We start from the raw sequence: 13,108 nt of genomic DNA on the forward strand, positions 1-13,108 counted from the left end.
AAACCATTAAAACCAGCATACCAATATATCATTTAAACAATGTAAGATCAGAGCTTAAAATGAACACAACAGATAAAGACTGCAGTTAAAACACTGGGGAGGGAGAAGGGATTGTTAAGGGAGTGTCAAGTGAAACAAAAAGTCTTCACCCACTGGCAGAAGACAGCAACAGAAGGGAATGGGCAAAGCTCCCTAGGGAGAGTTTCATACTTTTGGTGCCACTATTCAGAAGGCCACCCACCTAATCTTGGAAAGTGGAGGTACCCAAAGCAGGGCCTCTGAAGATGATCACAGTAGTGAGGTGGGTCTATGGGGGTTCGTAAGGGACTAGGCATATCCAAATGAGTATCAGAATGGGCCACTACGTCCAAGTATGGATGCTGTGTGTTTACAATGGGATGGATGCAGATGGGGTTGGGGGCAGGGACATGGTAGAAGGGCCAGTGTCACTTCTGAAGAAACCAGGAAGTGATGACACAATCAGTGTGATGATGTCACTTCTGGGGAAACCAGGAAGCGATGATAGTAGCTTTAGGAATTGCTGGAAATTCGGCAGCTAGCCCATAGAGATGCCAGGATTTCCTAGAGCTACTGCCATCGTGTCTGAGTTTTCCTTGAAAGTGACATCATCATGCTTCAGACACTGGGGAGCTTTTTAAAATCTTCCCCAGTGATTACTTGGCGTGGTGACAGGCAATGAGGGATCTCATGTCCCGACTGGGGGCTTTTAACACTGGTAATATATAAATATTTTTTTAAAAAATATGGCTGAAGCTGAAATGTGGTATCACTCTGGGGTTTCATTAATCACACTTCATTTGCATTTATTTGGAATTCCACTATCATATGGCTTGACTAGACTTGCTTTGTGAGATGTAAAGCACAATACCTTTGAAGCATATATACCTTTCCATGCCAATTGAAGTCAATAGGTTTAAAAAGGCAAAGGAGAATGATGTTGAAAGCCACTTTGTGTCCTCGTTGGGAAAAACAGTGGTATATAATTTTTTTTCATCTACTGTAGGGACTAGAAATCTATTTTTATTTTAAATAAAAAGAAATGCAACTGCTGCCAAGGCCAATGTCTTACTCTTGTATTGGACAGTTGACCTGAAGACAGTTGTATGTATTACAGGGCTTTTTTTCAGCAGGAACGCGGTGGAACGGAGTTCCGGAACCTCTTGAAAATGGTCACATGGCTGGTGGCCCCGCCCCGATCTCCAGATAGAGGGAAGTTTAGATTGCCCTCTGCGCCACCAAGCGGTGCGGAGGGCAATCTAAATTCCCCTTTGTCTGGAGATCAGGGGGTGGGGCCACCAGCCATGTAACCATTTTCTCTGAGGGCAGCCCACTGAGTTCCACCACCTCTTTTCCCAGAAAAAAGCCCTGATGTATTATATATATATTAATTTTTCTTAAGACCTAAGAGTGACATATAAATGTGTTCCTGTGTTTTTCTGAGAGTTTTAGGCCACAGTAATAGAAGTGGGCTATCTGTCAGTTCCTGGCAGGTAAATCCCTCAGCCCCTCTCCAGTGAACACACATTGATTCCACTAGAAAAGCTTTATTAGGATCTTTACAATTCAGGTCTGAACTCCATCACGGAGCTTGGTAGAAGTGACAAGGCAAAACAAAAAGTCTATATTATACTTGAGTTTCCCGCGCTCCAGCAACTGTTAAGGTTTTGGCGCGCAAGGTTACACGGGTCCTGTGAGAACCCTTTATAGTTATGGCTAAACAGTGAGTACACAATAATAAGTTCCCAGTGTCTGGCAAGGTCATCTCTAGCTCGGAGATGCATAGTTCTGTGAGATAACATGAGAGGCCCATTCTGGGTCTGGGAAAGTAACAATTATAATATGGAAAGAACATGGCTAAGGAGAGAATACATTAGGTTAGCATTAAACATTCAATATACTGTGGCATCAGTGACATAACAACCAACCAATCATGGCATGGCTGAATACAGACATGACACTATCCCTCCAGCGTAACACGTTATCGTTTTCTGTTTATTCCTAACACTGCAAAAATCTGTGTTGACGTTGAAATATTTTGAAGTTAACAAATATATATTAAGAAAGCTATTATCTTTTTAGTCTTTCATTTATTTCAGACATAATTTGGTCTTAACGGATAGCTTTCTGTTTTCACTACTGTTTCTGTTTGATTCTCTCGCTCGGCCTCTAGGTTTCTTTCTCCGTTACCGCTTCTGTTCCTTGTAAATATACCTAAATCTGACTTGTGATTCAAATTGTTGCTCAGCTCTGCTGCCTGTACTATTTTCTTTCAATTTAACTTCAGCATCCCAATATGGTAAGACAGTAGTCTAAATATTCCGCCCCCTGCACGCACATTATAGCTGTCATGTGAATAAGATTTAATGGACATTTAAATTAAAGACATGTGACGTATATATTTGGTAATATTACAAAAACCTGCTAGGTTTCAGTTGAATGAAGAGAATTTACTGAAGATGTAAACTTTGCTTTCCAAGAACAGAAAACTGATTTATTAAACAGTAAGTCAAATATAAATAAGAAACCAAGTAAGTCCCATCAAGAAGGCTAGAGAAATTCCTTCCTGAAGCCAATGGACTTAGCCTGGAGTAACTTAGCATAGGATAGCAACATTAGTGTAAAAAACATGCTGCAATTTATCAAAACTGTTTCAGGAATGAGAGATATGAAGCCTAGCCTATTGCCTCACTAATTTTCAGTCTTCTGCTGAGGCGTGCTGTGGTTTCTAAAATGTTTAAAATATGAGTCAAGTTCCTTTCTTGTAGGAGTTTCACCAACATATGTTGTAACTTCTGCTGACTGAATACAATGCGGACTTCCACGATTAAGCTGGTATAATTTTCCATTTTTAGAATTTCTCTGTGAAAGATCTGGCTGCAATCCTATGGGCAGTTTCCTGGGAGTAAGTCCCCCATTGACTAAAGTGTGCCATACTTCTGAGAGGACCTGTATAGGATTGCTCCCTCAGTGTTGTTTTCTGTGAGAGGTTTCGTTTAAAAATGTATGTTATCTCCATGACTGTAACCTCCACTATGTACCTCCTATACATTTGCTTCCTTGCTAATCCTATTTAACTTTAGCACTTTATCTTTGGAATATTATAGCATTATCTTTCAGATAAAGATTCTTCTTTCATTCATCCCTCATTCAGAGCACTGTGTGTTACAGGAACTGATATAGCTAACATGTAGTGCAACCCTATTTAGAATTACTCAGTTCGAAGCACACTGAAAGCCCCCGGCCCCGCTCTTACCGGGGCTGGCATTTGCGGGGCTTGCAGGCAGGAGACGTGCTGGAGCGTCTCCTTCCTCTCCGGCCCCGGCTCTGACTCGCGCGGCTCTGTTACGAGCCGCGTGAAATTGTTTCCCGGCCAGCCAATCAGGCGCTGGCTGGGAGTTTGAAAGTGGGTCCGTTGCAGGACCTGAGGGAAGGAGTTTTCCCTCAGGTCCTCACATAACCCATTTAAGCCGGGGCCGGAGCGCGCGCACGGCAGTCGGCTCCGGAGCTGCGAACCCCTCCCACTCTCCGCTATTTTTCATCAGTGGTCAGTGGCTCTCTGGTTCCATTGCTGTTAGGTTTGGCTATGTATTAGCATACGGCTAGCGTTTTGTGTTAATGTCTAATATACTGTTGAAACTATTTGTTAAATGAAGAGACTCGTTGGAACAGTCTCGCTGTTACAATAAAGTTGTCACAACTTGGGGTGGCGGTTGGGCGTTGGGCACCGATCCCTGTGGGGAAAATCAAGGCCTGCAGGCACTGTTTTCCCATAGATGGGGATCCCCATAAGGGATCTTGGACCAGGCATGACAGCAGCAGGCCCAGCTCGGGGGGCTGCCAGGGCATGCCTGCTTCCAGGTGATGGGGGAACCACACAGAGGCTTCCGCCCGGTGTGGACCCCTCAAGAGTCATCCCGGGGTGTCCCCCTTCAGCAGGCGGGCTGAGGGGGTGAGAGGGTCATCGGCTGACAGGCGGGTCACCCGATGCTGGGATCCGTGCCCTACGCTGCCAACGCTCCTTTTCCTTTCTGTAACCAATAAAGTTGTGGCCTGTTTTCATCCAACAAAGCTGTTGTGTAAATTTTTCCCACACTAGACACCTGCCTTAAGCTTGCCCCGCAATCATACTCCACCTAGGACTGTATTGGCAGTGTCCCAGATCATTTCCTCTAACGCCTCTTTCTGAGACCCAAAGAAAGTCCACTTACCACCTAGACTACATCATGATAATTAATTTAGTTTGAAGGGGAAGCACACACCTGAAACAAAGGGAATAGGTGGAATCATCATTGGGATAAAATCCAAAAAGAGGCCACACTTCTTTCTAAAACCTTTTCTTGACAATGTACTTTTTTCTCCACAATGAACACTTTTTTTCTCTAAAGGTTAGTAATCTAAGAACAGCATCCTAAACAGAATTACAACCTTCTTCAATGCACTGACTTCAGTGGCCTTAGAAGACTGTAACTCTGCTTGAGATTTCATATTAAGGCAAAACATGCAAGTTCCAAAAAACTCTATACAGCAGCTCTAAAATAGATACTAGAACTAAAAATGGAAGAAAAAGGTGATGTTGGGATGCTTCATGTCGGAGAGGAGGATTGGTGTCTGGAATACTCATGCTTGGACATTCAATTCAGTGCAGTGCTTCCTTGTGCTATCTGTGCGTTCACTTTTACATTCACACCAAAGAAAGAAGTATTATTACTTCTTTAACTCCATCCGGTGAGTTTTATGTTTATTCTAATATTCAACGAATTCTTGCTGAAATCAATTTTCAGTCATCCCCCATGTATTTGTAAGCTGTGATTTTATCATGCAACATCAATTGCCGTCCTCTTTTAGACCATTCCTTTCTCCTCGGTATAACATGTTGTCTCTGTATCTACACTATCGTCACTTCTGCTGTAATTATGAAATTAATTACCAAACTTCTATAATCCTTTATTCTTAATTTTTTTATACAACACTTCTTATGTTTTACATTGAACTTAAAAAAAAAAGAAATAAAACAAGGAAAGGAGAGCGGGACAATGAGGGAGAAGGTGAACAAATAGAAGATATATGGGAGGGGGAGGATAGACTGGTATGAATCCTAAAGAAATGACAAGAAGGAAAACAGGAGAGAAAAAAGAAAAAAAGCAAGTAGGGATGGCTTCATATAAATAATATTATACATTGCAAGTCTAATATTTCCAAATCACTTCTTCCAATTACTAACTATATATCCTCGTTTCTGTAAACCAATCAGGTTAATCTGTGTTTATACAATGATTTTATGTGGTGTAAGACAACATACAATAAACCAATGAGGGACAAGGCAACCAAGCGATATGAGCTTGACAAGGAATTACCTGTGCTCTTTCTGTTATATTTTCCATAGATTTGTCTATAACTTGTAGTAGTATGTATGTATTGTATGTATATATGTATGTAAAACATTTCTATGCTGCCGTTCCACCTAAATAAGGTCCACAAGGTGGCAAACATCAAAAACATTTCATTGTTAAAATATCAAAACGTTAAAGCAACATTTAAAATATAATTACATATAAAATATTTAAACAATTCAAGATATATAACAATTTGTGAGAGGATACAAAACAAAACAAAAAATTCTTCATCTGCTGGCAAAAGACAATAGTGGGAAGCAGGTTAATCTTCTTGGGAAAAGAGTTCCAAAATTTCGGTGTCATGACCAAGAAGGCCCTTGCTTGGGTTTGCCACCCATTTGGCCTCAGATGGCAAGAGCATCTGAAGCAGGGCCTTTGAAGATTACCAGTTGTAGGGTAGGTTAATACGGGGTAAGTGATCTTTATGATATGCTGGCCCTAAGCTATATAGGGCTTTGAAAGTCAATACCATTATCTTGAATGGGTCCCAAATGCATTCAAAGCCAGTGTATATGAAACCAGTGTATATGAAACAAGACAGGAGTGAGATGGCCCTATAGTAAAGTATATGTAAATCCTGCATGTGCCAGTCTGTTTCTTAAAAAGCACAATGTTTGAATGAAATAACACAATTACTGTCAACCTATCTGCAGAGGTGTTCTGATGAAAGAAACTAAAAGGCAAAAGAAAACTGCTCTATAGAGATTTCTTGAGAACAACAAAATGAGCAAGAAAAAGTGTGGTTCAAAAAACAGCTGTTTATTTTATTGGACTTTCTGTTCAAAGTATAAACAAAAGCCATTCCCTTACTTGCTTCAAGCAATGTTTCATCCTTGCGGGTATTTTGTACTTTCACATCTGTTCTTCTACAGAAGCCATTTGTAGCTTCATTAACAAGCGCTACCATCTAAGAACTGAAGCATTTCTAATGTAAGGAAGATATTTGATTATATGAACAAAGCAAAATTAGAGTTTGCTGTATATTATCTGCCATTGAAATCTTGAGACAAGTTCTGTATTTTACTTCTGGACTTTGATGTATTCTTGCTTCAATTGCATGGCCGTTGTTGGTTGACTAAGCAATTTTCTTTAATGCATTTTTAATTTTAAGGCGGAGACTTGCGCTGAGAATGTTAAGCGATGGGCTCTAAGAAAACTTTGCCTAGGCATAATTTACTTAAATGACTAGGCAGTGGTTATTTGCATAACTGTAGTAATGGGGAAGTATTATAGATGTTGTTACCATTTTCTCAGATTTTTCAGGTATCACACTATTTTGAGGTTTCCTATTGTGTACAGAAAGTTGCATGTGAGCAACAGTTTTAAAGTATTTTACACAGTTTTCTTAACTAAGAAAAAGAGACAAAAAAGAGACAACTGAATTCTACACTATTTTCAAGATTATGTGATTGATATATCGCAAAAACTGCCAGTTAGAATGTTTATTTTTTGCTTCCAATGAAATCATAACGCTTTATAAATCCCACACGTCTCTACTTGCAGTTATGGAAATCTTTCAGGTGTTGTTGTTCTGAATGTCTAAAAAACAACCCACTTCACAAAATGAGTTAACCATTGGCACGTACATTTCCCCATGGCAACTAGGAATTAATGGATTTACACTTCTATGGACTGACCTGCATTTTATTCCAATTTTTATTTCATATGGAAAATGTCTTATTTATTTCAGAATTGGGGCATGCAGAGTTTGCTTTTATTTGCTTATTTTAATTTTTTCTCTGGAACAAATCCACACGCAGTAACAATTGTAATAAAACAGCACTATTTTATATGGTTAGTATATGCTCTGATCAACATGAATGTATGTTTGCATCAATTTTAAAAAAGGACCAGTATGGGAAGGAGAGGCACATTTCCATGTATACCCAGAAATTCACCTAGAAAAACACTGCAGTTTAGATGGTGTTGAAGATTCAGATTTAGGGCTCTAAATGCCCAACCTTCTTGCAGTCTCCTCTTTTTAAAAAGTCCACCAGGAGCCAAATTGGAACAGCCCATCTCTGGCTCATTTGCCTGGTCCCCAGCCTGCCCCATGTCATAGAGTTGGCTAAAAAGGGACAGGACTGCAGAAGCTGCTCAAGACTCATGCGAATGTGAGCTGACACCGGAATTGTCCAGAGTGCATTTACTCCCTCCCCCTCACCACTCAAGCACAACAGATACTCCTGCAAAAAGGCAGGGAGCTTCAACAACAAATAGCCCCACAGTCTATGCCAATGGAAAAGAAAAGCACCCTTCAGAATAAAATGTTTCCTTTACCAGCAACTAGAGCTTTAATTGGGGCTCAGATCGGTGGAGTGAGTCACAGGGACTGTGATGCAAACAATCAGTACACAATCTCCATAATACGTTTTATTAGGACCCACCAAATGATATGTAACAGTGTGCGAACTTTTCAGGTTCACTAGAAACTTACATCAGGCTGGATGTAATAATTTTTTAAAAAAGTTTTAGAAGAGTTTCATCCAACCTGATGAAGGGTCCTAGTGAATGTTGGGAAGGGCATCTTCCTGGCGAAATCGCGCCAGGAAGACGCTGTCGTTCCAGGAGTTTGGCACGATGTTCCGTAGCCGGTAATCAGTGTGAAAACGGTCAAGGTCTCTCTCTCATTAAAACAAGAAATAATTATCTACATACCTGAAGAGTCCCCTGAATATGCAGAAACCTCACCTGCCTTTCTGCTTTTCACTGTCTCATTCATCAGCACAGGGCTGCAGCCTTTGCTCGTGGGGAAACATTATTTATTCATTACACTGATATCCACCTCTCTTCCATCATGGAACTCAAAGCATTATCCATTCAATAGCCTTTGAACTGCTTAGCTTCAGCAATGATGCTGCACCTCGTACCTTCCAACAATACCCTGAAAATAATGAGCACTCACTGGCTAGTGCCAAGATGAATTGTGAAGGTTCATTGGACATACTGTAACTTTTTATAGGGTCTAAGATCATACGAAAAGGTGCTGCTCTCCTTTCACTCAATCATTTGTTTTTACTAAGAATCCTAGCAAAGATTCCAGAAGAATACTTTAAAACCAGCATTCTTCTTCTTGACCTACAGCTATAAAGATTGGGTAATGAGATAGCAGACTGAACATTCTTAGCAGCATATAATACAATTTCATTTTATTTTAAACGTATTTTGCATGATATAAAAATATTGATCACCGTGAAATTTAACAATTGTTACTGCTATAAACAGGAATGCAGAACAATATTTTTACGGAAATAAATTATATAGTCATTATCTTTTAAAAAATTACAAGGGAAAAAACCTAGGCTGTTTGGTCACTGGCAAAAATCAAGTCCTTAGTGAATTCTTTATATGAAGACGGTCCATTTTTTCCTACATTTGCTTTTCGTGGGTCTCAGGAAGAGCACAAATAAGTCTGTCTCTTACAAGCCCATAGTGTCTCTGGTGCACAGCAAGTTCAAAATGTTAGAAGTCTTTTTTTAAAAAAGGAAAATTTTACACCAAAATATCAGATGATAGTTTCCTCACTAATTGATAAGCGGTCTTTTCCAATATATGGGAACACAACGGCACACTTCTTCACTGTAATAAAATCCAGACTCACAACGTTTTGTTCGGACTGTACATGGTGGTCTGTAGCAACTGAAAAAAAGATGGGAAAAGAAAAATGGGAAAAGATAGAGACTTTGCATGAACACTTACATTCGCTTGATTTTCAGACTCCATAGGATGTAAAATACACGCTGATAAAAGCTGATAAATGTACTCAATAATATTCTATAGAAGACCTCTGTAAAGTAGTATGAATTATGAAATGGATGTAATAGTAGCAAATCTGAAGTCCTCTTAGTGCTCTCACAACCTCTTACCTTTCACAGGGCTATTTTAAGCCACCTATAGCATGTTAATGAATGTTTAAAAATTGTGAGCTGGGACTGTGGTACTCTAGTATAGGTGACTGAGGTATATTTCGATAAAGTAAAAGAATGAAAGCAGAACAGAACATAATGTAAAAAGAAAGCAAGCAATTTACAAACTTTGCTTTACTAACTTGCATCATTTCATAACTGCAAAGGTCAGCAGGACACCAGACATGACTTTTTAGCACCCACTTACTTAACTGGCCCATTATCATAACCCTCACCATGATGGATATTTTTGCAATACTGACTTACATTGTATTTCATAATTACAAAAAGATAGATATAAGACAGGACAGTGTGACCAAACATCCAGAGGAGTTAGCCGTATTAGTCTGCAGTAGCTAAATAGCAAAGAATCCAGTAGCACCTTTAAGACTAACCAACTTTATTGTAGCATAAGCTTTCGAGAACCACAGCACCCTTCATCAGATGTATCTGACGAAGAGAGCTGTGATTCTTGAGAGCTTATGCCTCAATAAAGTTGGTTAGCCTTAAAGGTGCTACTGGATTCCTTGCTATTTTGTGACCAAACAGATGTTGATTCTTGCAGACGGGGCACTACGGAGTATCTGTTATACTGTTGTGACAGAAAGATGACATGAGACTGCTTAAATAAATTGTGCAGAAAAGTTATTACATACCTAGACATATTGTGGGTGGTGGTGGTGGTAGTGGTGGTGTGTATGGGGATTATGAGTACAGAATTTAACTGAAGCAAATAATTCCAAAAAATCACTAACATAATTTGAGGCAGATGTGCTTCTGTAATAAATCACCACCCATTATTAATCAAGTGTATATTACTCTCAACGTTTGGCAAATATTTAACCTACATTAATGTTATAAGATATAATTCTTCTGTATTGTGGTTCTACTTACAGAATATGCTAGTCTGGAAAATGTGTGCGTGTTATTCTATAGATCAAAATTATTTTCTTTTTACAAGTTTCCCAATAATTTTTTCTTGAAAAGCCTTAGTTCCATAACATGACCTTGAGCCTATACTAAACACAGACACATTTCTGTTTCTGTGACATCAGTGAGAGCAATGTGCATGTTTAGAGTTGAATGGGTGTGTACTTTCAGAGCTTACATGCACGACAACTTGAAAAGGATGAAAAGAAAACACTAATTTATAGCATGCCAGTCAGAAAAGTAATCAAATATTTCATTAGCCAGCATGCTTACAATATAAATATTTTGCACCAATGAATAGCTTGTTTCTACAAGGCTTGCAGAACAACAGTAATAAACAAATATGTCATCCCCTGATAATTTCTTGTGGTTGTTTTTGAAATAGGGTGACCTCACATAACCTCTCACTAACAATGCCGAATAGCCTTTGGTATGTAATGTAGAAAGTAATAGTCTTTGGCTTTTTCAAACACTGGCAGAGAACCAAGAGCAAAAACTGTATGTTTCAAGTTTCAACAGAGTTATATGTTAGATTTCTATTTAAATGTGTCTCCCTTCTAAAAAATAGCAGTATGATGATCCTTGGGTAACATCCCACCTCACTCATTTACAAACAAAGCATTTCAAGTGTGAACCTGCAAAAGAAATATGTGGAAAGGGAGAGAAAAGAGGCAGGGGGAAGAGGAGGATTTCCAGGTTCCTTTTATCTCTCCCCCCCCCCCTTTCAGCCCTCATCTTAATTGCATGTGGATAGGCAAGAAAGCAGATATATGCCCGAAAGGCCGGTTTTGGGGGCTGTTCCGCACAGGGTTTTGTCGTCTCCTCTATCTCAACACTGCTTCTGTGTTTCCTCCGATTTCTGCTTGCATTTTGTGTGTCTTCAGTTTGTTTGTTTTGTTCTTTCTCTTAAGTTTTCCTTCTGCTTTTGAGACCCCTTTTACCCTGATCCTTTTTCAGAAGCTGATTTTGAGTTGCCCTTTTGAGTGTAATGTTTCTTTTTGATTTGTTCTGCACCCACTTTTTGATGATTGGTCTTTCTTGTCATCATCCACGCCTTCCGCTCTTCCCCCACTTTTCTCATGTTCTGAAGCTTTCTATCACTTTCTGTTTTGAGTGGGGAGCACATGGCAATTCTTGAACATGCACATTTATTTACTACCAATCAGAGAATCACCATCATTGAAAATTCTTGTGTGTCAGCATTTATCTACTACCAACGAGAGGATTTCCATTGTGGCAGTTCACATATATGAGCATTTATCTACTACCAATTAGAGAACCGCCATCACGGTGATTCTCATATTCGAGCATCCCCCTTTCTTGCTTTTCAGAATCCCTAAACAGCATGACTGGGAAGTTTCACTCTGGAGTTCATTTTCATCTGGTCGTGCCCTTTAATGAGTTCCAATGTGATTATTTGGGCTGCTTCCCTTTTACCTTAGTATTTTTCTCTTCTTTTTTTCCTCTCCACCACTCCTCCCACCTGTTTGCCTTCCTGCTCAGATGTCATGTATGATTCATGTTTGCTTTTCTCCTTTTGCACTTCTTTTCCAGCTTTTTATTTTTTCAATTTATTTCTCTTTGCATACCTCTCCTTTTTTCTATTCACTCTTTCCAGCTCCCTGTGTTGAGTATGGTTTCTACCAAGGGCAACATAAATTCATTTTCTGCCTTTTTATATTATACAGAATGGATTTTTGCAAAACAGTAAGCTTCCATGGGAAGTGGGGGGCAGGGAGGAGTGGTGGTGATGGGGGAGGGGAAGGTGCTGGTTGAACAATTTGTCCCCTCTGTGTGCACACACAGACACACTCACGCAGAGCATTCACTATGGTTGGCCCTGCTGCACTTCATGGTGGCTGCACAGAACTGGGCTTTATTGGTGGCACAAAACTAGTCTTAATCGTTGGCAATGGAATTCATAAACAGCTGGGCACAGATTAGTAGAGCATGCTGAAAAGCCCTCTTGTCTATGGATCCCCTAAAGTGGATCAGAGGACATGGCTTATGCATCCACTCTCCTTAATCTGAGAAGCATTATGCTCAGTATGAATTTAGGCAGGTCATAAGAAGGAGGGCAGAAAGGGATGAGGCAGAGTTGAGCCATCGTGGGCCTTTCTTATATCCCCAGGGTAATGCCAATCACCGCTTTGGGGCCAGGAAGACTGACCAAGAATCTTGGAGGTTTTTATCTCCTTTTGGGCACAGAGCAGGGGTCACTGGGGAAGTTGAGGGAAGGTAACTGTGAAGGTCCTGCATTGTGCAGGGGGGTGAACATGACCCTTGGAGCCATTCCAGCTCTGTTTTTGTGCTTGAGCATATGGCAGGTCTCCCATTTGTGTGTGAGCATGCATGGGTATGTGGAGGGTTATCTCAGGAGACAAACATCTAAAAATACATGTGCTCCAAGGCCCTATCATCTCTCTACAACACACCTTGCAATTAGGTTAAAGTGGAAAGGGCTATTGATCTTAGAACATGCACATCTGGAGGTATCTACTTCTTCAGTCTAATTCCTAACTTGATCAACTGAGAAAACAGAGTTGCAGTTATCTGTAACTGTTGTTCATTGAGTGGTCTTCCTTGCAGAGGGTTTGTTAATAACTGACAAAGCCTTGGAGGAGGCAAAGAGGAAATTAAACCCTCTGAAGAGAGAACTTTGCCTGCTCTGTAGAAAGGTGAAATTAACAAACCCTCTGAGGAGCGATCTTTGCTGGCTCTGTAGAGACAGGTGAACCCTATTCTAATTTTTATTATAGATGCAGAGGAGTTAGCCGTGTTAGTCTGTGGTAGCAAAATCAAAAAGAGTCCAGTAGCACCTTTAAGACTAACCAATTTTATTGTAACATAAGCTTTCGA

General features: G+C 40.0%; 1 protein-coding gene across 2 annotated transcripts in view; it reads right to left on the reverse strand.

Annotated features, from left to right (window-relative positions):
* Positions 1 to 8,552: 8,552 nt before the first annotated feature.
* The window catches only part of VEGFC (vascular endothelial growth factor C), a 64,245-nt gene continuing 59,689 nt past the window's right edge, over positions 8,553 to 13,108 (reverse strand). For both annotated transcript variants that reach the window (XM_054990189.1, XM_054990188.1), the window contains exon 7: positions 8,553 to 9,053. In XM_054990189.1, the coding sequence (XP_054846164.1) occupies positions 8,939 to 9,053 (115 nt within the window). In that variant the 3' untranslated portion in view covers positions 8,553 to 8,938. The remainder of the gene's footprint in view (positions 9,054 to 13,108) is intronic.

The sequence above is a fragment of the Eublepharis macularius genome, chromosome 10 (genome assembly GCF_028583425.1).
Source record: "Eublepharis macularius isolate TG4126 chromosome 10, MPM_Emac_v1.0, whole genome shotgun sequence".
Taxonomy (NCBI): Eukaryota; Metazoa; Chordata; class Lepidosauria; order Squamata; family Eublepharidae; genus Eublepharis; species Eublepharis macularius.